This window comes from Synchiropus splendidus, chromosome 2 (genome assembly GCF_027744825.2).
Source record: "Synchiropus splendidus isolate RoL2022-P1 chromosome 2, RoL_Sspl_1.0, whole genome shotgun sequence".
NCBI lineage: Eukaryota > Metazoa > Chordata > Actinopteri > Syngnathiformes > Callionymidae > Synchiropus > Synchiropus splendidus.
In genome coordinates, this window is record NC_071335.1 from 19293191 (window position 1) to 19317456 (window position 24266).

At 43.3% G+C, this 24266-nt stretch overlaps 4 protein-coding genes across 6 annotated transcripts in view; 3 read left to right on the forward strand and 1 right to left on the reverse strand.

Annotated features, from left to right (window-relative positions):
• The window catches only part of LOC128755011 (G protein-coupled receptor kinase 6-like), a 43636-nt gene extending 39168 nt beyond the window's left edge, over nucleotides 1–4468 (reverse strand). For 2 of the 3 annotated variants that reach the window (XM_053858132.1, XM_053858131.1), the window contains exon 1: nucleotides 4098–4468. In XM_053858132.1, the coding sequence (XP_053714107.1) occupies nucleotides 4098–4149 (52 nt within the window). In that variant the 5' untranslated portion in view covers nucleotides 4150–4468. The remainder of the gene's footprint in view (nucleotides 1–4097) is intronic. The other variant, XM_053858130.1, reaches the window with a different exon arrangement.
• Nucleotides 4469–6594: 2126 nt separating this feature from the next.
• LOC128755012 (target of Myb1 membrane trafficking protein-like) lies at nucleotides 6595–12472 on the forward strand. Its single transcript, XM_053858134.1, has 15 exons — nucleotides 6595–6763; nucleotides 7875–7959; nucleotides 8664–8742; nucleotides 8991–9140; nucleotides 9299–9433; nucleotides 9504–9638; nucleotides 9734–9850; nucleotides 9913–10046; nucleotides 10115–10157; nucleotides 10221–10356; nucleotides 10878–10944; nucleotides 11429–11504; nucleotides 11590–11649; nucleotides 11723–11762; nucleotides 11837–12472. Exons 1-15 carry the CDS (start codon nucleotides 6691–6693, stop codon nucleotides 11968–11970), a joined length of 1464 nt encoding a protein of 487 aa, XP_053714109.1. The 5' UTR covers nucleotides 6595–6690; the 3' UTR covers nucleotides 11971–12472.
• A 900-nt stretch (nucleotides 12473–13372) lies between these two features.
• On the forward strand, nucleotides 13373–17627 carry LOC128754321 (ATPase GET3). The gene is made up of 7 exons (XM_053856852.1): nucleotides 13373–13571; nucleotides 14097–14244; nucleotides 14370–14518; nucleotides 15126–15276; nucleotides 15357–15464; nucleotides 16662–16859; nucleotides 16931–17627. Exons 1-7 carry the CDS (start codon nucleotides 13429–13431, stop codon nucleotides 17054–17056), a joined length of 1023 nt encoding a protein of 340 aa, XP_053712827.1. The 5' UTR covers nucleotides 13373–13428; the 3' UTR covers nucleotides 17057–17627.
• Nucleotides 17628–18685: 1058 nt separating this feature from the next.
• Nucleotides 18686–23947, forward strand: LOC128754300 (bestrophin-2-like). Its single transcript, XM_053856820.1, has 10 exons — nucleotides 18686–18755; nucleotides 19616–19826; nucleotides 19893–19987; nucleotides 21014–21247; nucleotides 21939–22093; nucleotides 22225–22302; nucleotides 22400–22552; nucleotides 22697–22777; nucleotides 22881–23035; nucleotides 23105–23947. The coding sequence occupies exons 2-10, from the start codon at nucleotides 19675–19677 to the stop codon at nucleotides 23763–23765; spliced, it is 1764 nt and encodes a 587-aa protein (XP_053712795.1). The 5' UTR covers nucleotides 18686–18755; nucleotides 19616–19674; the 3' UTR covers nucleotides 23766–23947.
• The last annotated feature ends 319 nt before the right edge of the window (nucleotides 23948–24266 follow it).

A 24266-nucleotide genomic window follows, 5' to 3' on the forward strand; every position in this document is an offset into this window, starting at 1 on the left:
AAGGATTTATTTGAGAGTCTTAGGAGATTGAAAGATAAAACACCATCTGTTCGCAGAATCATTGATTAGAATGAAATGCAGCAATAGATCTAATAGCTTCTAATCGATTATGCTCCTGAAGTGCAGTCCATTATGATCCTGTGTATAAACATTCTACCACTCGTGCAAAACAGAATGATCATCACAAGCATGAAATCATGCAGTCTTTGGAAACAACACTTCATGTCGGGAGTAGTCGGCTTGTTGTTGCTAACAAATCCTTGACATGACCCGCAGCCTGCGTTGACTCAGCTAAGTCAACTAGTCAAGTGTGAAAGCAATGACAGACTGGCAAAGTTTGTTTCAACAGTGACAAAATGTTAACAACCAACATCACCACCGAGTGACAGGTGCAAACACACGTCTCTGAGTGGACAGACGCAACTCAAATGAGACCACATTGTAGCTTAAAGTGGCAAATTAATAGCCAAAGGGGGTTTATTTTTAACTGGCGTAAGAGCGATAAATAATACAAAGACAACTGACTTTCTTAATGGTAAAGGTCATGATCCCAGAGAGGAACTATTTAGCAGCGACTAGCAATTTATGTTTGTGCTCTTGCAGCAAAAAATAAAACCCTCTTATTTTAATGCAACAATACCTTGCAAGAGTAGGTTCTGTATACCAAGAATGTTATTCTCAGCCAGCTCAATTTTGTACATTCCCAGCAGTAAAACTGACAATCAAGCATAGCTGTCCGTTCCAGAAGTCACACACCTTTATCTTGACTATGCAGACGGAAGTCGTCCATATTTCATTCTAAAATATTAACAGCCGCATCAATACTGCCTAATGCAGTAGCACACATGTCAAGCAACCCTCCTGATGTTTTGGACAAATGTCATCACTCATCCACGCAGTGGAAATGAACGGTACTGGTAGTTCTGTAAGTTCATGTAAAAAATGAGATGGTATCTGATTAGGTAGAAAGGACCACAATACAAACGTAGAGCATATTGGAAGCCTTTATTAGCCGCACCCACTAAAATTTAAGAAGGAAAATATGTCTTGTTCATACATAAGGTGCTGTGCTGTAGAAAAGTCAGGGTGCACCTGGCAGTTTTTCGAAACTAGAAAACGGGGTCCAGCATCGAGGCTGAGGAATTAGCGGAAACAATACGGAGCGTCTTGATATAGCCATACTGCTCTCAAGTTGAACACAGTGAGTGAGATTACTGACAGTCGAGGTTTTAATCAGTGAAGCACAGATCCAGACATCGGAGATGATCAATGAATAGTCAGGTGACCACTGCGCTCCTCCACAGCACCAGTGTCCTGCAGCTCCTGGCTGCACACCTCAGTGTTTCGGGAGTTTACAAAGTTGCTTCAGACCCTTTACTGGCCGGCTTTTATCATATTTGCATGGAGTCATGCTGTACACGTAGTTTCCGGCATCTAGCACAGAGTCGCCTGAGGCAATAAGCTCACCCCCTGTAGAGAGTTTCCTGAGACAAGGTGCAGCTCTCCAGTTGGGATCAAGTCAATGGCCAAAACCCGACTTGTTTTCGCTTGTTTTCATGTTGGACTTTTGAGCCGAACGCACTGTCTTGAGACGTCTCACATCTTTTATTCACAACTAAAGCCCTCAAAATGCACTGTTTTTACTTGTGTGCCAGAAGTTCCGACACCACAGTCGGTCTCAGCGGCTGCTTCTCGATTCCAGACCTCCAGGAGATCAACCCCGTTGACAGAGCAGCGGACACGCAGGGGAAAACAGCGCATTTTGAGTGCTTCAAGGGTAAATAAAAAGCCTATGATTTCATCGATTTAATTGCCTCCATATATTAGCCGCGCTGTAGTATAAGCTGCATGGCTCAGACCGCGAGAAAAAAGTAGTGGCTCATAGTCCGTAAATTACAGTACTCTTTATACAAAGTAGTTTATGTGCCATACAAAGTCACAAGAACACCTTCTGTCAGTTAAATTTTAAGGCAAAATCATTTCGAGGATCTATGACGGCTTCTGCTTTGCAGTTCTGATATGTAACTCCAGGTATAATCGAGGAATAGCTTTATAACAGCTTTGAGTCTGCTGGAACACCACTTTTTGGTTTTGCAGTCCAGCACTACTAGGGAAAACGAAATGTACAGAAAAAACACCATAAAATGACAAAGTCACTAAATGTGTTTGAACCCCCAAAAATATGCCAAAATTCAGCCTGGAATTTTACATTCAGAAATCAATAAATATTTCGTTTTGAAGCCTCTGTGCAGCGCAGCAGCAATGCAAGTTTGTGGCTAATAACACTCGCAGGAATATTATGGGATCTCTGCAGCAGGCTACTTCACTGTGACGCAGAGCCCATTGAAATACAGATTTGTCCTGTTTTTGACATGGAAATGAAGCATCTCTTATTGTATTATTATGGAACACGTGCTCTGTATTTTCAATGAATCCTGGAAAGAGAAGGGAAAGGAAGAACTACCCTCCTCTTTCTCTACCTTGCCCATTTCGGTTGTCAGGTAGAATCAGAGCCGTCCATAGAGGAGCACAGGGTCCTTAATAGAAAATGTGAGAAAACTAGATACCCTCCAAGGAGCAGGCACGACTCCAACTCCAGTGGGACGCAAGTTGCACAGCTGTGAATTTTATATTTTATCAAGACATAAATGTAACACTATTTTGGAAGACTGATTACATTTTTTTGTTTTGAAATAATTTTTAAATGATAATATGATTTCAGACTGATGTTTTCGGCCAAAAACTGCAATAATTGACTTAAACCTTTACAGACAACAGCTCAGTGTGAACATTTTCGCCAATGTCAGATGAAGCACTTTACAAATACTTATTGACAGCATGAGAAATGATTGCTAATACAGCATGGGGTGCCCTAAGAACCCGCTCAGTTTGCCTCACTTTGGGCCAGGCAAAGGGCGTCCTTGATTTTTCTAGACGAAAGGCAGCAATCCCAAGGTCCAAATCGGATAACGTCAATAATAAATAGCATGCCCTATTTACGTCTTCTGATTGTTTCTTTCTGGTGGGTACCACCAGACATGCAATAAAAATATGCATGGGGGACACTCTAATAGGTCACATTGATCATGTTATGTCCAAGACTAGGGTATTTCTTGCAGTGGACAAACAACAACATTAAAGATGGACTACTTGGTGATGAATGGGTGAAGCACAGGTAGAGAAGATAGAAGCACCATCAAAAGGAATCCTGTTCTGAAGCTGTTGCATTTATGAAATTGACTCAGCATGGCAGTGAATAACCAACGCTACTTTTCTACACATTGAGCCGTTTTGGAAAATAAAGAATCCAAATGATGAAGTCTGGACCTGCGAGATGCAGGGGTGAGTTTGCTGAGAAGTAAATTCGACTGACTCCCTGGAGACCTACAGGAAGATAAGGTACATTTACACCAGCGCTCTATCCGAGCGCAGGCACATTGCGGCAAAAAAGCCTGCAGCTGCTGGAAACATCACCTCGCCTCTGGCTCCAGGTAGAGCAGCTGCTGCGGGATCACCGGGCCGCTCAGCAGCGCTCTCTCTCTGGGGCTGCAGAGTCGGGGCCTTCAAACACACCTCCAACTCCAGATCAAGAAAATATACCTCCGTCGTCCCCCCCCTCAAAAACCGCCATGTGCACCACAAATGTATCAAATAACAGGCGAGCTAAAGGGTAAGAACCAGAGCGCTTGAAGGACAGATGAAAAAGCAAACACTAAATAATGAGCAAAGCGGCCCTTTGAGGGGGAAAAAAACACATCATGGCGTGTTGAGAAGGTGATTAAAACGGTCTGTGGGAAATGGTTCGACCGTCCTTTAATGCAATGCACCGCGATGCTGCAAACACTCCCTGCGTTGTTTGGCCCCACCAGCCGGGCCTTCGTGATGTTAACCTGCCCGCTGACCGGGAGGGAGCCACCAATCCGAGCAGATGTTGAGAAATGAAGACATCTACATTTTCCCAGTCACTATTAACCTGACAGGAGAAGGAACGCGGCAAGGACAGACGCCAGTCAGGGCTCGTCCGTATCGTTGAGGTGGCTGAGAGGAAGAAAAAAAAAACCCGCACTGCATTTCTCTTGACTTTCGGCTCCGCTTACCTTCTCTTGCCTTCAGCAGAACCGTGTTGGCGACGATATTTTCAATCTCCATTGTCACAATACAAGTCCCAAGCAGTAAGGACGCATTTCACTCGGAGGAAAACGACGCTAATTTTTCTCAATGCTGGATCAAACGTGCCGAAGAGTGAGGCAGCTGCGTGCGCGTTGGGTGACAGCGGCGCTGGCGCATAGTCGCTGTCTAACTGCGCGGCCCGGTTCTCTTCATTGGAAGATGTTTAGTGAAAGCAGCCGACCCTCGGAGCCACCGAAACGGGGCTTGTTAGCATTCACAGCCTGCCCTCCCGAGCCTTACGCCTGCCTTCCTTCCTGCTTCGGCTTCCTCGTCCTCAGCCCCTCCTCTGCACGACGGAGCAGCGAGAGTAGGAGGGACCTGTCAGGGAAACCCGCACGATCCGCACCATGGCCTATTTCGTTTCGCCATGTTTTTTATGGCAAACCAACAGGGACAAATGGCAGCACACACTGCATGAGTCCCAAAACATTTTGGTTTGATGGCACTGAAAGGAGCATTTGCGCATGTGCGCGGCTTCCAGGAATCACAAATGTATTCAAATAAAATTTCAAGCGCTGCGTTAGCGCAAGTCAATTCTCCAAAAGTTGATGATGAACACGAATTAATTAAGTAAATGTACTTAAAAAGAAACGTCCGTTGCTTCAAAGTCAGACCCAACAGTGACATCTAGTGGTATTCATAGGAATTCCTTGAATTTATTTCAATCGCCGATAAATTGCAAATGGTCTCATTATTGTTACAATGCAAACACCTTAGTCAACATTTCTGGCTTCTCACTTGACACAGCAGAGTAGTTTTTATGTCACTTGTCCCTAGTTTTCCAAACAGTGATTGTGTTAACATGTGTGGATACACTCTGCATGGTGTTTGTGTTGTGTGGTATGTTACTGTTACATATACAGCTACTTAAAACATCAACTAAAATATTGTTTCCTCTTAAATATCTGCATATTTGTTTGGTCTAATTCCATTTAAATGATCCATTAATTTCCAATTCATCAAACTGTCTTGAACATAATAATATTAATAGTAGTTATTTAGTAGCTACTAAGTATTCCTTCACCTTCACCTTCACCTTATACAAACTCAGACAATTTTATTATGTCTGAGGAATTTATTTTGGGCTATGCCACCCAGCGTGAAGGAACTATATCTGCGGTGCCTGATTTTATCACAAATATTTCTCAATAAACTGGCTTACAACCGCACCTATCACTACCCAGCAAATAAAGAGATGCACACAAACTTTCTGAGCAAACATTTGTCTTTGCTGAGTTACTCAAGTTTCATTTGTCTAGTCTGTAATTTGTCATTATGAAGGATGTCCTGCCACATGAACCGTCTGGAGCTGAGCTCAGTTATTAGCAAAACAAAACTTTGTTAATTAAATTCAACATCCAGAACCCATGATTTGCGATTGAGAAAGTTGAGTTCTAATGTAACAAGAATTGAATTATTATAATGATTTGAACAATTCAACTGATGTCCACAGAAAAAAGTCGAGAGCTCAGTGATGTCATTATTTGAATTCATGTCTCTATGGCACCCGGTCATCTACTGGACATCAGTGTAAAACAACATAAGGCCACACAGTAGGATGTTAATAGGATGTTTATTCAGGTTTCAGTTTCAGCCTTGTTTGTAAAAATCGCTTTCTCAAATATTTTTTAGTCATATTTATTTGGTATTTCAATGCCACTTGGAAACTATCATTTTTTATAATATAATTTTAGCTCCTTTGCTTTTTTTATGCATAGTACATCCGAATTCACAGGATGTCCGGTTGCACATACATCAATAACGAGATCATTCAAACTGGTGAAAGAGATTGAAATTTACAAGTGTATAACTTGCATTAAGATGTAACCAACTGAATACTTCCATCTAGAGGTCAAATCTATTATTACAGAATCTCTCGGCATGGATTCATGAACTCAGATGAACTATGTGAACCTTCTTTCAACCACTTATTAAAGGGTGATACATGACATTGCAGTCAACGGAATTATTCAGTTACTGTGCTAATCGCTTGTGGATCACCTTTCATGCAACACATGTTATAGCTGCTGACCTCCGAAGGCCATAGGCACCCCACAAGAGCACGTTTAGAATGATCATAACAGCAAAAGGCTGGTTGGATTATGTGAATTTATATAGTCTTGCAGGCTAAAGTTCAGACACTAGATGGCGAACAATGCAAAAGTGCCTTTTTGTCAGTAATTTAACCGAAATAAACGTTACCACTTGTATGAGTGTGACTACAGTTTTTAATACGCTTGTTAAACATTATACTTTAAAGCTTTATTCTTATAAATTCATTTGGAGACTGCGGGATCTGTGATCACATGAAAACGAAAGGCAAGTTGCAGGACCTCATGAACTAAACACTGCCCTGTTTGCCTCAGCTGATACCAGCGGTTTAACTGTGTGTGTGCGCGCGCGCTTGCGTTCACATGACCAGTCAGAAAAATAGAGCAACAGGAAGCCTCGCAGTTTCCGCCCCAGCGGAGTGAAAAACGTAATACCGGCGAGATAAAGACTCACCCGAGATTTACCGGGATGTTTTCTTTAGGGGAGAAAATAGAGTTTCTTCTTGGGAATGCCTTCTCCACGCCTGTCGGCCAGAGAATCGGTGAGTCACATCTGTCTGAGGGATTGACCACTGCATGGGAGAATCACTCCACTGTTGTCATTGCCTTGAACATATCCGTCTAGGATTTTAGGAACAAACAAAGCCTTTGAAATAAATGACGCGCATAGTACGAATGGACTTCAATGTTGACAAAACTCCAAGCGTGAGCAGATAAACGCTGCTTGCGGGCTCAACTTTCTTTTATCGGTGATTGGCTGCCTTGCCGTGATTGACAGTCTATTTAGCCAAACAGGATCGTTGTTTGGGCTGCTGTGTGGATCCAGTGTGCACTTCCTTAATATTGGATGCTAAGCTAAAGTTACTAAAGTAACTGTAAAAACTTTATTTTTCGTGATTAGCATAACTAATGGATGGGGGGAAACGGTGTGCTTAACTGGACGGCAGCTGCACTGAGGCCTGCGTTTTAGTCCTTCACTTCCAGGTTCTCAAACAGGCTGCAAAACAATGAGCGCAGAAGCAGCTGACAGTCACATGAAAGAACCTCAATGTGTGAGTGATGCAGGGAGTGCGGAGGAATGAGATTATTGAGAACCTTTGAGTGCAGGAATTCTGTGTTTGGATTAATGCCACTTGTGGGTTAACGTTAAGCTCCCACTGCTGGTGTTCTTTCTTGATGAATAACACTGATTTATCATGAAGTTTCCACACATAGGTGGATCATTTGAAGAACTTCCTCATTTATGATTTCACCTGTTACAGAATTCATTCAACGATTAAAAAACAAAAAAACAAAACACCAGCACATAGATATTTTGGTCGCCAGAAAAAGCCATGGTATTTGTGTTATAGATTGTAGATGGATCAAATTGCAGATTCTCCTCGAGGTGAAACACCTTCTAGATTCTACTGCATACTGTGATTACGAAGATGAAAATGTGGAGCTGCCTAGTGTAGCAACATTTGCTGTCTGCAGTCTGATGATCACACCTGAGAACAAGATTTTTAGGAATCAAAGCACTGAGTCTTGCCCACGGATGGTGCCTTGTCGACATGTAGAGACATCCTTGTGAGACACTTTCAATAGCCACCCCTGGCCCCGCAACCCTCAGGCTTTTTTGCTGCTTTATTAATCCCATGACTTATGTTACAGAGAGAGCAACCAGCAGCTACCTGCAGTCAGAGGACTGGGGTCTGAATATGGAGATATGTGACATTATCAACGAGACAGATGAGGGGTAAGAAAACCGGCCTCCTTTCTGTAAAATGAAGAATCAGAAATGTAAATATTAAATAATGAATAGATGCTGCGACTCGCTTTGATGGTGGCAGTAATGTCTCATGAAGGCATCGATGTGATGGACAGGCCTACCTGAGTCCATGGTTTGAATGTTGAATTTGGACATGAATTTCATATCTACTTTCATGATAGATTTCATGCTTTTTCTGTTTAAAAAAAATTTTTTTTTAGTCGAGTTCTAGAATTGAATTTTTAAATCATCTAAAAAGAATATGATGATTTCTTGGGTTCTTGTTTGACTATTTTTGCTTGATATTTTTGACCCTAAATATCACCTTAAAAATGAATAATATATTGAACCTCACTTCGAAGTGTGTGTCATACAGCCTTTCACATGACTACCAGACTATGAATGATTATTTCAAAAGTTTTTTTTGACTGATAAGCATCTCCTAAATCAATATCTGTCTGAGGCTGCATGTAAACTGTGTCACAAAAAGTGAACACTCGAATAAGAATGGTTGTTACACATATAGAAAACCAAAATTGCAAATTACTTCATTTGATTTTTTTTTTAAACTAAAAACAAAAAAATCTTAACATAAATGTCCTATAAAGGCTGACTGTTTAAATTAGTGCTATTTGAAGCCAAAATAAGATTCAGCAAATCTGTGCTGACTGTTGCGGTTTCGTATCTTCCAGGCCAATGGATGCTGTTAAAGCTATTAAGAGGAGAATAGTTGGCAGCAAGAACTTCAGAGAGATAATGCTGGCTCTCACTGTGAGTAAATATCTCAAGATTTTTGCTGCATTGAAAACCTTTAATGCAGAATGATGTTCAATATCAAATGAAAAAATGTGATGTGTTTACTAACAGAGTTTTTGTTTACTTAAATTACACAAAAGTATTTAGTACGTACAGCACATTTTGTTCAGGATAAAGCTCACAGTTCCAAACCAAGATATCTACTGTATTAATAATCAATGCACAAGGAAGATGTCATCAACTGTTGGAACTCTGTCCTGCAGGTTCTGGAAGCCTGTGTGAAGAACTGTGGTCACCGCTTTCATGTGCTAGTGACATCACGGGAGTTTGTTGAAGGGGTTTTAGTCCGTTCCATATTGCCTAAATACAACCCCCCCACAGCCCTCCACGACAGAGTGCTCAGTCTCATACAGGTCTGTTGTCGCCTGCAGAAGTCTGTGTATAAAGTAGTCATTGTGCTCCCTGACCTCTCTGTCATGCCACACACATTTATCATCTCAGAAACAGCTGCAGGACTTTGTGAATTTCTCTTCTGCGTATTGACTCTTCTTGTCCTCTGTGCTGTTCTCAGTCATGGGCAGATGCGTTTCGCAGCGTTCCGTCTCTAGTAGGAGTGGTGTATGTATACGATGACCTGAGGAAACGAGGGCTGGAGTTCCCCATGACAGACCTGGATGCTCTCTCACCCATACACACTCCCAGCAGGGTGAGCCAGACCGACAAAGTGAGACCATTTCTTCATGTTGAGCAGGAGCATAATTCCCTTTATTGTTCAGAGTGTTCCAGAAAACGAGATTCAGGAGACAAGCCCTGGCGTTGGCCAATCACAACCACCATCACGTGAGCCCGCTCCCATTTCCTCACCACCAGTCCAGAGCAACGATGGACCGGTCTCACTATCAGTAGAACAGGTATGACCACAAAGTAATAAAGCAGTAAGAGAGTCTTTTTAGTGACTGGATAATGGATTTCATGACCTTCAAACAGTAAAGTTGGTTGATTGCAGGAGCAGAAGTTGCGGAGTGAGCTGGCACTCGTGAAGGGAAACCTCACAGTCATGTCAGAGATGCTAAATGAGCTGAAACCGGGGAAGAGTGGGGCGGACGACACTGAACTTCTCCAGGTGAATTTGTGTCGCATGGTGGTTTTTTGCCTTGCTGATGATCTCCCTGTCTCGACAAGCAGCAGTTGTACTCAGTGTGTAAGAACATGCAGACACGGGTGGTGGAGCTGATCCCGCAGCTGGTGGACGAAAGCTTCATAGAGGAGCTACTGGTGATCAACGACGACCTGAACAATGCTTTTATCCGATACGAGAGGTGACTGCTGAAGGATTTTAGAGGTCGATGATGGGTTTTTAAAAAACACCTGTGTCTTTTTTTGAAAGGTTTGACAGGCAGAACAAGGCCCATCTCACAAACACTCCAGAGGTATTGAAGATTATGCATTTAACATAATGATGGGAGATTTTACACTGGTTTGTTTAATTCCAGCCGAATCCCATGGACAGATTGAACCTTATTGAACTGAACCCTGAACCACCAACGCTCAATCAGCCGGCTGTCATCCCCACCTGCAGCCAACCGGCTGTGAGCCTGTGGAGCAGTCCTACACAGCCTGCTAACCACAGTAAGTACAACTGCTCATGTGTACCAATACAAGAAGGATTATGCAGCTATAATACATTGGGGTTTTTTTTCCCAAGTTGGGTTGGAGGGCTGCAGGAGGCCCAGATTTCGCTAAAACTTGTTGAGCTGTCTTAGTGAAATATAGAGACCAATTGTGAGGTGTAATCCTTCCAGTGTGTCCTGCCTCTGAGCCTCAGTGTGAATAGCCAAGAACACAACCAGGAGGCGTCTCGACACAGAGGAACTAGGAGTCTAGTCTGAACTTCTCCTTCTTCCCTGAGCTTCTCTTGGAGTTAGCTCCTTGGCAACCAAAACTTCATCACTGAAGATGCTGCAGTGATTTGTCGCTTATTTCTAGAACATCAGGTTGAACAGCTAGTTAACAGGTGCAAATTGTGGAACCAGCACCATTTCCAGGGGAGCTTTTGGTTTTCAGAACTGGCCATGGCCATGTCAGTTTTACATCTGACACTATGCAGGGGAGTGGAATCTTAATCTCATGTAATTCTTTCCTTTTTGCAGAAGCTGAAGAGGAGTTTGATATGTTTGCCCAAACCAGAGGAAGCTCGCTGGCTGAGCAGAGGAGGAGGTGAGGTCTGAGACATTAGGCGACAGGCTACAGAGTGTGCATGATTAGGAGGACATAGAAGGGAACCAGGACAGAGCCGGCCTCCGCCAAGTCTCGCATTTCCATCCACACTGTGATTTTTTTTAACCCAATATTATTGTCCCACTCATGAACTAGTTGAATATGAATATTTACAATAGGCACAAATCCCAATGAATTGACAGAACACCTCCAAAATTAAGTCACATTTAAGTTTTCCCATTTCAAGTTCAAATCTAAACTTATCTTGGAGGTAATATCATTGTGATTGGCAGGGGTAATTATCTGTTTTACTGCCATTATTGCAGGCAATAACCATGACATGTACATGCTGTAGCACGTGGCCATAAGCTTTGCTTCCAAACCAATGACTCTGATGTGTTGCTGCTACCGCTGCTACAACTATTGCTACATCTTGAGTGTCCAGCCAAGTATTCATTCGTTATTATTTCCTTTGAATTTCTAGTGTGAAATATGAAGACCCTGGTGCTGTTGAGGGTCTCGCTGGAGCACTTGATTCAAAGCTGCATGTCATCGGAAGTGTACGTATCAAACCATATAAATTATGTTACTTAATAAATAAATAAATTGAATGGAAAAATGATGGAAGCATTTGTCCTTCATTAGACATCACAAGAGAAGAACTCTGTGCAAAACGACCTTGACAGATGGCTCTCCTCTGACCAGGTGAGATCTTTAATCAAAATTTTAGTCTTGATATTATTGATTTATTTTTGTGTTTGTGTGCTTGAAAACGCAGCAAGACCAGTCTGCTGTTTCGGAGGGAATGTCAAGCCAAGGTTGGTGCTACGATTAAAGGACCTGTTTAAAAAATAATACTTGCTTTACCAATATCTGCCGTTGTCTTTTCAAGAGTTTGAAAGGTTTTTGAAAGATGAGGCGAAGACAGACCAGGTGCCCCGTAGCAACTGTCCTCCTACGTCCAGAACGTCATCGCAGTCCAACCGGCAGCAGGATCAAACAAATGACCAGCTTTTTTCACTCTGAGCTGAGAATCCCCCACAAAATCAATGTAGTTGAATTAGGCCCCTCCCACACACGCAACTAGTGAATGTTGGTATTGCTGCATGTTATGTCACTGTTTTTATGAATTACAAAACAAGATTGATAAAGAGTTTGAGTAATGTAATGTCATCTGTCCGTCATCTGTCATCTGCCTATCCCATGTCCGGTCACGGGGCAGCACTCAAAGGAAAGAGGCCCAGATCCCCTTGGGTGAGGTGTTTCCGGGTCAAATCAGAGACTTTGACCCTCCTGTGTGTCCCGAGTTAGCCCCAGGGCCGTCTCCAATGGAATGTTGATCGAGAAAATTTCCTTTACCACGGTCCTCATGACTGATAGTCAACCTCACGCTGCATCCTTCCATCACTCCTGAACAACACCCGAAGATGCTTGAACTCCCACCACCCCTTCACCCACTGAGAACCATGCTTGTTTTTTTACACAAATAAAATACGCTGTTTTCTCCAATGTTTGCTTTTTTTCTATCAATCAGTAATCTCAACACACAGTTAAGTATCTATTACAGCTATTCAATGTATTCATTCATATGTGAAATTACAGGTGAATTTTAAAGAAAGGAGAAAAGGTTTCTTCTTTCTTCTTGCAGTCTCTCTCCACCAATTCGTCCTCTCCCTCTGCTGCCACGTGAGGAGCTTTTAAAAACGCTTGAACCAAAACATCGACACGGATCACGCCTCCTTTGGATTCTGGCATCATCCTTTGACTTCTTCTGGATGTCTTTGGATCAGCCAGGTGAGATCTCTGGGTCTTGGACCAGAGAGACATCCATTGCTTCTGCCGTGATTAGACAGAGGGCCAAATCACAGCAACAGCACCTTGAGAACTTAACAGCACATAGGGATTTTGGATCGTTGCCATCCCATGTTACTAGCTCATTCCAAGCTTGGCTGATGGACTTTACTACCTGTGCACTAAGTTTCCAATGGGTCGACTTGGGCCTGACATTCTGGCCCCAGTGGCTGAGGCAGACTCGCTGCAAGAAATCAGGAAAAGAGAGACGTTGTTCCTTTTCCAGTGGGATGGACTGTGTTCAAAGTTTGTGTTGCTATTTACATATGCTGCATTGAAAAGCATTGACTGTTTCACTTTTCAAATTAAATCAACCTTTGCTTTGGCTACCTTGGCTTTTTGAATGACAAAACCTGTACCAGGCTAAAAAGTATCTACAATTTTTAGCTGCGTTTGTATTTGTGTACATTGCAACTGCTGTTTTAAAATGTGAACGAAAGAAAACACCATTTAAACTTGTTCTTGTTGCTTCATTGAAGCGTTATTGTAACATTTAAAAATACCGAGCTTCAGTGAATGTCTCAGTGTTTTCTTTCTGTTGTCACCCGGTAAAGACGTCACACTGGGGCAACTCAAAATTCCGACATGCAGTGAAGTAAGCAGTCTCTACGTTACAGACCGTACACATACAAGATGAGCGCTCATCTGGACGATGAGTTCGAAGATGCGCCTGATGTTGAACCGCTAGAACCGACCCTGAAGAATATCATCGAGCAGAAGTCGTTGAAATGGATTTTTGTCGGTGGGAAAGGTGGTGTTGGGAAAACTACGTGCAGGTGGGTTCGCGAGAACACTCTCGTTAGCCTTAAATGCTATGCCGCTAGCCTGCAGAGCTAGTGCTGACACATTCAAATGACAGGCAGTTGCTAAGCGGTGCTAACGTGCGTTAGCCACCTGTCATACACGTTTGCGACTTCCAAGAGTACATTGATAGGATCTTTAATATTCAGGTTTGTGAAGAACCAATGTTATCCGTCAAACGGTTACAATTTTGTTGGTAACGTTCGTTAAATATGACCAAAATAGTGGCACAGCAAGCCAAGTAGCATTTAGCTGTCAACAGATGAATGTTGTGGCTGCTTTCAACAAAATGGAGGATTTTCTGGAAATATTAATGCACACTGTGTATTTGGATTTTTAAGTAATTTCAATTGTTAGATTATATGGTTTTCAAGAAGAGAATAAGTGTCAAAATTGCACTAAGAACCTAAGACCTCCTGTAACTGTCTTATCTTAAATATAGTGAATTGCACCTTTGCAACAATTTATAATAACCAACGTTTGTGTCTACTTTTCCTCAGTTGCAGTTTGGCTGTCCAGCTTGCTGCTGTCAGAGAGAGTGTCCTCATTATTTCGACAGATCCAGCTCACAACATCTCTGATGCTTTTGACCAAAAGTTTTCTAAGGTGCCTACAAAAGTCAAGGGCTATGACAACCTCTTTGCCATGGTGAGTGTGTTCCCACAAAATGCATTTACTAGCATTTACTTTGTGAAGAAGAATTTGAGAGCTGTATTTTACACTGCCTTTCCTTTGTGCAGCATATTACTAAAAGGTTTTATTTAAAATTGCAGGAGATCGACCCAAGTCTGGGAGTGGCAGAGCTGCCCGATGAGTTCTTTGAGGAGGACAACATGCTTAGCATGGGCAAAAAAATGATGCAGGAGGCCATGAGCGCCTTTCCGGGCATCGATGAAGCGATGAGCTACGCCGAAGTCATGAGGTTGGCCCAGTTTTTACTCAATTCACCCTCTGTTCTATTCAGTAATTCAAAATTGACTCCCACTTTTTTGGTAACTTCTTTTGGTAACTTGATAACTTCACATGAAAGGCTAGGTTTGAGTCAAGTTTAAAGTCACACTATTAATAGTTTAAAGAAGCACTATTGTGCTCTTCCATGTTTGAAGGATGATGTACAGTTTTAGTGTATTGAAATGTTAGCTCAACATGCTGTAGAATGTAGGGAAAAGAAGATATTTGTGCATCAGCATCTCATTTGGGAGGGAGTGTGACGAGGTTTGGGGATCACATGTAGAAAAAAAAATGCTGCATTGTATCACTTTCTTTTCATTAACAGCACCACCGGTTAAGCTTCTAAATGCTCTGGGGTTTTCTATTTTAGAGCCATCAATACTGTAAAAGCGGCTACTGATTTCTGTTACTAAAGTGAACTTTAACTGAATATAACTCGATAAATACAATAATTTAGCATGTTGGTTTGATCTGAGGAGACTTAATATGAGATTCCGTGACCAAAGAATTAAAAAAAATGGCACTTATGCGATTAAAACTCCCATGGTTTATGGAATTAAAAAAAAGTTGTCTCTCAGGTTGGTGAAGGGAATGAACTTCTCTGTGGTGGTGTTCGATACTGCCCCCACTGGTCACACACTGCGACTGCTCAACTTCCCGACTATCGTGGAACGTGGCCTCGGTCGCCTCATGCAGATCAAGAACCAGATAAGTCCATTTATCTCTCAGGTGAGGAAGAAAAGAATTGTGTGTGTAGAAATAACATCATTCCGTTTCTTAGTTATTCTCATGTCATTTATTGTATCCAGATGTGCAACATGCTGGGCTTGGGTGACATGAATGCAGATCAACTGGCATCAAAGCTGGAGGAGACTCTGCCGGTCATCCGCTCTGTCAGTGAGCAGTTCAAGGACCCGGTAAGACTCACACGTCCACTCATCCTGGATATGTCTCTGACTCATGTACACCTGTCCTCATGTGCTTAAAAAAGTTCTGCTAAGAAAGCAAAACACTCTTAACCCTTTGGGCACCAGTTGCAAAATTGTGTAATACGCTATGGCTACCACCGGGTGGCGTCATAATATTCAAATTAGATGAGTGAACGTACTTCCATCACTTTCACTTTCAGTCACACTGAAGATCCTTCTGTACGCCTTCAAGTTACAGCCTTTTGTTATACTGATATCATAGTCCAATATTTTCTTGACCAAAAAATGGTGCCTAAAGCATTAAAATAAGAAAATATTCTCCCATGTAGGTGACCAGCTCCAATATACATCCAGCACATGTGGCAGTGGATTTAGTGCACTTCATTACCATCTACTGGTCTCAGATTATAGTGGCTCTGTGATGGAACACAAACGTTTACTCTGTGCGAATAGTTACATTCTTTAGCCACTTCAACATGGGACTGGTCAATAGGTGAGGTGTTATGATATTCATGTCACTAAATCGATAAATGTATTGTTTTTTTTTTAGTTCACTCAACGTAAAAATTGTCTAATTTCAGATTAAATTTGTTAAAAACGTTTTTGATTTACTCTCATTTGAAAATGGCATTTTGTAGCTACTATATATATATATATATATATATATATATATATATATATATATATATATATACTTTTTTTGTGTGTCAAATTTAGTCGCTTACTTTGACAGTTAGCATCAAACCGTTTATGATAATCATTTTTCTTGCCTCATTATTCACGCTCCCCATTTTCACGATTTGATGTTCAACCAGACTGAATGTGGCATTGAGCTCTTTCTGTGACATAACTTCAAGGACGTTCTGACGCCCTCTGGGATGTATTTATGCAAACAGCGTTGGATATACAAAGATTGTTCCTCATGTATGCACATCATGGACGTGAAAGTCTCTCCTGTCAGTCTGAATCCGTTTGCATTTGGATGCAAGAGGACATAACGTCGTAATAGTCTCAATGTAAAGTAGTGAAATACAAGTTTCATGGTTATTGTGATCATATAGTCGCTTGTTTGGGGCTGGGTAGGTTCAGTTAAGATCTATAACTTCCAGGACAATGATCTTGTTTTGTTGGTTGACAAGTGTCAAGTTTGAAACCTCTTCATCCTCCTTTTCCTCTCCCCTTCAGGACCAGACCACCTTCATCTGCGTGTGCATCGCAGAGTTCCTCTCCTTGTACGAAACGGAGCGGTTGATCCAGGAACTGGCCAAATGTCGAATTGACACCCACAACATCATCGTCAACCAACTGGTTTTCCCTGACACAGAGAGGCCGTGTAAAATGTGCGAAGCCCGCCACAAAATCCAGTCCAAGTATCTGGACCAGGTGCGTGGGCCGTTGGTTCTGTTTCTCCTGCTCAGTCGGTGTGATGCTGATCGTGTCTGTACACCCAACAGATGGAGGACCTGTACGAAGATTTCCACATAGTCAAGCTGCCGCTACTGCCGCACGAAGTTCGAGGTGCAGACAAAGTCAACACATTCTCGAAGCAACTTCTGGACCCCTATAAACCCCCGAATTAGTGATAACTCCTCCCCCTCTTGCGCTTTCTTATCCCTTCCTGAAAACCTCCACTCATATATCTTTAAAGCATTTAAGCTCTGCGATAACACCTCGTCCTTCATCATCATGTATTTAATGTTTGCAAACCTGTGCGGACACCCGGACAAGTATCCTTGATAAATCGTACAGGTTTCAAAAGAATACTTTTCCTGACAACATAACGGCAATAAAACACCTCCACCATGCTTCAGTGTGGGTCACATGACCATCATGCGATCTGGGCTGGGCAGGATCATACAACTCCTCTCATTACTCTTGACACCGCTCCGTTCCTTCGCCTGCTTGTTTCAAATCAGTTCTCATATTGACATTAACCTGTTTGCCGAGTTGTGATACAGTAACACGCCATTGATTGATTTTAGTAGCCTTAATTGGAGAACTTTTGATTGCAAATCTATTGAATGTTGCGAGACCACTGAGTGGACTTCCTCAGCAGAATTTTACCTGGAATTGAAGTAAATAAGGCATCATCCATCATTGCTCATTGAGTTTTACAGTCTTTTTCTGATGTCACCGGTGTGAATAAAACTTCTCAGCTGCACCCTTCTTGTGGTCATTATTTCACCGCGCTTTCCGTTTTGGCACATGTTTTATGTGTCATTATGTCCATCTTCTCCTGTTTGTTTTCTCTTCATGATTGTCTCTATTTTTTTTTCTTCTACTTTATGGAAGATTTCCTGGAATTATTTTATTTTATGTTTACTTTATATCTGCCTTCAAAAGTTGAATGAAGAAGACTGATGTCTTCTCGTGTGCTTTGTTGGACTGCTCATCCCTGAGCTGGGACAGGCACTCGTCCACATGGATTGAATGAGTCCAAAATAAGGAATGAAAATATGAATTTCTCTTTCATTGATCACGTACTCACATTTTGAACTAAAAAAATCAAATGTATTCTACTATTGTGTTTTTTTTACACCATAGTTTTTAGTAGCCCAGATCGTTCTTCACAATTTGAGCAAAATTTTAATGTCAAATTTCAACATTTCTATATCTATTTTTTGATCGTTGTTATAACGAAAAAGTTCAATGTTTATTTATTATAATCAAATAATTAGTCAACGCTCATCATTTGGGCTTTTACTTGACTTTTGCTTCAGTTTAATACAGAGTATATGACAGTCTGGAAATGAATGAAACCTGCGCAGTAATGTTGACTTTGACAAAAAAACTATTTTGACAGCGAAGCCGCTTGGCTCTGTTGCAGTTCCATTGCGCTCGTACGATTCTCCATCCTGTTTTGCTTATAGTTTATTATGACTTGAAAGTTATCCACGGTCTAGTTGCTCGTGTTTTATAATTTTCCCGTGTCCAGTCCAGTCCACTGCGATCTGTCGGTATCGGTTCATCACGGAGCCACTCGTCCCGGTCGGGGGCCGCGCTAACGAGCTCCTCCTCCTCCTCGTTTTGGGGATTTACCCCGGGGCGCACTGACCACGGACGCACCGCGGAGGCTCCGAGGATTACTGCCATGCTGCCCACACTTAACCGAGCTGACGCGCATCAGTGTTGCGCGCTGCTCAGCCGGACACCAGTGGCGAACATCCACACGGAGAAGAGGGACGCGCTGCTGCGTGGGGACATGGAGACACTTTTCCGCCGGTGCCAATTACGCACGGAGGCGCACTGAGGCATCTGCTCGTTCATCGCTGAGGACAGGTACGGCCAACTGCGAACGCCCAGTCTTTTCACACGCATTTCGGGTAAACTTTCGTGAGAGACTTCATTCATTATTTTCTGCTGCTAAGAAACTTTAAAACTTTTTTAAACTGGCGCTGAGCCCAGCTCAAGTTTTTAGATGACTGATGCGAATTTAAAGCAGGTGTGAACAAAGTACGGCCTGGGGGCCAACCGTCTGTCAAAGTTATTCGGACCACTGACTCTGTCAAAAACAATTGTGACAAAGTTTGAAAAACACAGTAATTAGATGGTATAAGTGTTGTGCAATGGATTTTGGAGAACTGTTCCTTTATAGTACTTAGGTTGTCATCTTGTCAAGTTCGCTTTGTTATAAGGAGTAGGCAAGGTAGCAATATTTTGGATGTCAACTAGTTAAGACTTAAAAGTGTCAGCAAGAATATCATTCAGTAGGAAGGGACAAAAATGTGAGAAAAGATGTGAGAAAAGGACCAAGACAAAACTAATTTGCCTATACATCCACATCAACTGTGCGAAATAAAGATTAGGAAATTCAGACCACAGTACATCTTCAAAGAGTCTCCAAGGGGTTAAGAAAGAAACGTGTGGTTTGAGACAACCAAAATGAGAACGTGTAGTTGTACTCGTAGTTGACTTTGCTTCATTGTTAAATCTTTGAGGATGTCAAAACTCATCTTGACTTGATGCCAAGACAGAGCTAAATCTGGCCACCGAGTCGGGTGCGATGCAACTTTAATAGGTCAAGTGCCGGTCAGTGCTGGTGACACGAGTCAAGACAACAACTTTTTAAGTTGTTTTCCCTGAGAGGACGTTGATTCAGAGCATGATGGCTCAACTCTACTGTGTGCTCTCGCTTGCAGGGGTCAGCTGAAGGGTGACTAGAACTCTTTCATGTTGGTCGGTCCACTGCCTGTCCCCAATGACCGTCACTTACACAGCCCGAGTCGCCAACGCTCGCTTCTGTGGGTTCTCCAAGCTGCTACTGGCCTGGAAAGGAAGCATATACAAGGTGTTGTACAAAGAGTTCCTGGCTTTCTTTGCCATGTATAGCGCCATCAGCCTCACCTACAGGTACTGCACCTCCAAGAATCAACTAAGTTGGATTGAGTAACTTCTTTCTTTTCTTTTTTAATGCAGGTTCTTCCTCCAGGATGCTCAGAAGAGGTATTTTGAGAAGCTGGCCATTTATTGCAACCACTACGCCAGCCTCATCCCCATGTCCTTTGTGTTGGGTACGTTTTGGCATCCCACCTCAGTGGAGATGATGAGGGCAGGCTCAGAGTTCTGTTCATCTGGGTGTCAGCTGGGGGACGGGATCCACTCAGTCCGACCCCCTCAAGCGGATGTCCAGGTCTCAACCAATGAATATCCAATATATGTAGGGTACACAAGCAAGGCAAGACCGCCACGCTTACAAGTTCTGCCAAATTCTTTAAGTAGAGAGTGGGGCTAAGATTTGTGATCACTTTTGTTAGACTGTGAAAGCTGGGAAATATTTTGGACCACAAGAGAAAGAGTGTAGACTCAGGAGTCACAAAAGATGGTGTCCCATATCAAAACAAATATTGGCCAACATCTTTGGAAGTTGAAGATGAAGTGAAGACATTAAAAAAAGAAAGAAAAAAAGACAATATACAGCTTCAAGGGCTCTGGATTTGTTTAGGAGGTTAGCTCTCAACATGGCCAATTCAAATGTATGGACCAGGTCAAGACTCAGGGTCAGGTCGAGACTAACCCTGAACGTAATTGGAACAGAGGTTTGGGGTCAAAACTGTCAAAAGATTAAGACTTTGGAGAGCTGAAACCAAGTTAGGAGCTTGGTCATTACCAGGGATGTTGAAAGTGCCCTTCCCAAGGTCATTTAAGCCAGATATGATGGAGACATCCAACTGTTTTGAACCAGACGATGGCCTTCGAAAAACACTGAAACAAACAACACAAATGAAAATTCCTTCATCGAGCTGACCTGGTTCCACAAAGGGTGGGTGCAGGTTTTTGTTCATTCACCTTCTTACCAATCAGGTGCCTGAAGATCGCAACCAGTCTGGTGCAGCTTGTTTCAGCTGAAACCTGATTGGTTAAACTGTGTGTGCTTGTTTAATTGGAACAAAAACCTGCACCTGCTGTGCATCAGACCCCTGCTGTGGTCTAGCCCTACTTAAGTGAGATCGGAGGGAGACCCGGGGTGGGACAGGGCTCCACCACTGCTCAGTTCAGGTCGGCATTGATCTGTTGATGCAAGTCTGTTTCTTCTTCAGGCTTTTATGTGACCTTGGTGGTGAACCGCTGGTGGAGCCAGTACACCAGCATCCCGCTCCCTGACCAGCTCATGTGCGTCTTGTCTGGCGGTCTCCAAGGCAACGACGAGCGGGGTCGCCTGCTGCGACGCACCATGATGCGCTACGCAAGTCTGTCAGCCCTGCTCATCCTTCGGTCGGTCAGCACAGCCGTCTTCAAACGCTTCCCCACCATGGACCACGTGGTGGAGGCGGGTGAGTAGTGATCTGCCTGGTAGATGAAAGGATTTCACATTTTTTATTCAGTATAAAGCGCTTCACTACTCCGTTCCGCGCCACGGCATGTGTTGTTTTTTGTTCTTGAACGCGTCACTGGGACCGCACATCATGAGCGCTGATAAAGGCGCAACTTATCTGCCTGAGTCAGGATGAGGCACAAGCAAGAGCATGTATTGCTTAAGTTCAACTATTAGACTAAATTCGATTCGATTAGATTAGACACGCTTTATTTATTCCACGGAGGAGAAATGTACGTGTTGCAGCTGCGCAAGAGAAGACGAAGTCCAGATTACAGATAACAGGAAAAATAATCAAGTGGTGCAAGTGAACAACAGTGTATATTATCCAGTTATAAAATAAATCCATTAAACAATAATAGTAAATAATACAAAATGTATATTCACAAAAACTAGAACATACGGCAAAAACAAGACAACACAACACAAGTGTCACTAAAATCTTTGTGACAGATAAAATATCAAGTCTATAGGGCCCAAGACTGAGCCCTGTGGAACATCTCCGGTGGTAAGTCTGAGCTTCACTTTCGCAGTGGCCCACACTCGACCTCTTGGAGGAGTAAATTGGCTTTCATGTGTTAATGACTGGATGAATCAAATGTAATGTGACTCCTGAGCTTGTTAGTGGGCTAATTAAAAATGTCGTGCAGGCTTCATGACAAGAGAGGAGCGGAAGAAGTTTGAGGGCCTCCACTCTCCCTACAACAAGTACTGGATCCCCTGTGTCTGGTTCACCAACCTGGCTGCTGTGGCCCGCTGTGAGGGCCGGATCAAAGACGACCACACACTCAAGCTGCTGCTGGAGGTGGGCTCTCTCTCTCTCACACACACACACACACACACACACACACACACACACACACACACACACACACACACACACACACACACACACACACACTTGTCGTTGAATAATCTGTTGTTGTGTGTGAACAGGAAGTGAATGCGTTCAGAGGCAAATGCAGCATGCTGTTTCACTACGATATGATCAGTGTCCCTCTGGTCTACACGCAGGTGAGATGAGTGACATGTTTCTGTTGTTAAGTGTGGGTGAGCTACTTCAATCCATTTGAAAGAAAGAGAAAGTAAAACGAGTTGTTCTTCTGTGAAGGTTGTGACCCTGGCTGTGTACAGCTTCTTCCTGGTCTGTCTGATCGGGCGCCAGTTTCTGGACCCGAGTCAAGGCTACCCAGGTCATGACCTGGACCTGTATGTGCCCATCTTCACTCTGCTGCAGTTCTTCTTCTACGCTGGCTGGCTCAAGGTTTTTACTTCATCGCCATCGTATATATATTTATTTTTAAATGTTACAGATTATTTACTTCCTCATATTTGTACTGCAACATACAGCAAACCCTAACCACCATCATAACTAGACCAAGAATAAAGTTCACGTCTCTTTCTGAAGGTCGCAGAGCAGCTGATCAACCCGTTTGGAGAAGATGACGACGATTTTGAGACAAACTGGCTGATCGACCGCAACTTTCAGGTTTCTCCATGATATTCATAAAAACTATATTCTGCCTCTGTGATCTTGTTTTTGTGCATTTGCTTTTCCAAGAGAGTGAATTCTCCCCATCAACTCTCTGCAGGTGTCAATGATGGCGGTGGATGAGATGTACGGCGACCTGCCCATGATGGAGCGAGACCGCTACTGGAACGACTCCAATCCCAGACCACCCTACACGGCGGCGACGCTCTTCGTCCTCCGCAAACCGTCTTTCCAGGGCTCAACGTTCGACATGGCGTGAGTGACTAGATGGTTTGTCTCACTTCAGAGGAGCTGTTTGAAGAGCGCTCCCTGTTTTGGATTCAGGATTCCTAAGGAGGAGATGCACTTCCAGCCTCTGGAGGACATCGCTGAGAATCTGGAGGAGTCGCGCAGTCGTCACCCAAACATGGCCCTCTTCAACCGGCTCCTCAACGTGGCCCCCTCTCCCACCGGTCTGATGGGTGGAGCTCTTCGTCGGACCTCCGCTCAGCTCCAGAGGCTCCACCACACTCCGAGCAACGACCAATGCAGCAGCGATGAGGAGGACAACGACAGCGGCAAGATCGGCAAAGGAGGCTCTCTGCCGTCCGGCCTGGGGCAGGACACTCAGAGCACCATGTGCAGCTTCAGAGAGGAGAAGAGCAGCAGAACACCGCTTCTGGAGATTCAGTTCGGGCTGGATCAGGAGAGAAGCGACCAGCAGAAAGATGCAGACGATCAGAGTCAAAACGAAGAGGCTCAGTCTCTGGTGTCTCTGCTTCCTCCTCCCCCTCGACCACACTCAGCTTTCCTGTTCCACCCTGGAGACCAGTCCAGTCTGGAGCACTGCAGCTCCCAGCCCATTATCACCCAGGGTAGAACTGCGCCCACATTCCCCAAACCACCTTTTGGGAAAAACAGAATGACCTTCCTGACCGTGCCCTCGTACGACAGGCCTCAACGTTTCCGCAGCGTCAGCATGGGGTCAGAGTTCACCGGGACCTAGGAGAGAAACCAATGTAAACTCTGAGCCACGTCTTGATGAAGTGATGGTGGTGGGTGGTGTATATGCAACAGGACCCTTTGTTTGTTAAAACAACATAATAACACACTTTTAAACTTTTTTTAAACCATAAATAATTGCCCTAAGTGTATTGTATTTATATAATATGTGTGCAATGAGATCAACGGGACAGCAGGTGGCAGCAACGCTGTAAGACACGAGGGAGACAAGAAGAAGAGGCCTGCCGCAGGGAGTGAACCCTTCAAAACGCCGGTCACGTTCATATTTTGTCACCAACAGTTGCTTCATTGCAGTGATGTGCTTGTATGTTGTGTTTTTAAAATTAAAAATGTCTCATTTCTGGCTGTTTTACCCGGAACTGGTGACATGACTGGATGTGCAGAAATTGGGACGGAAAATCAAACTCTCCGACCTTCGGAAAAAAAAAAACTATTGAAACGAATTTCTGAAAATGAATGGCATGCACCGCTGCTTATTTGTGCT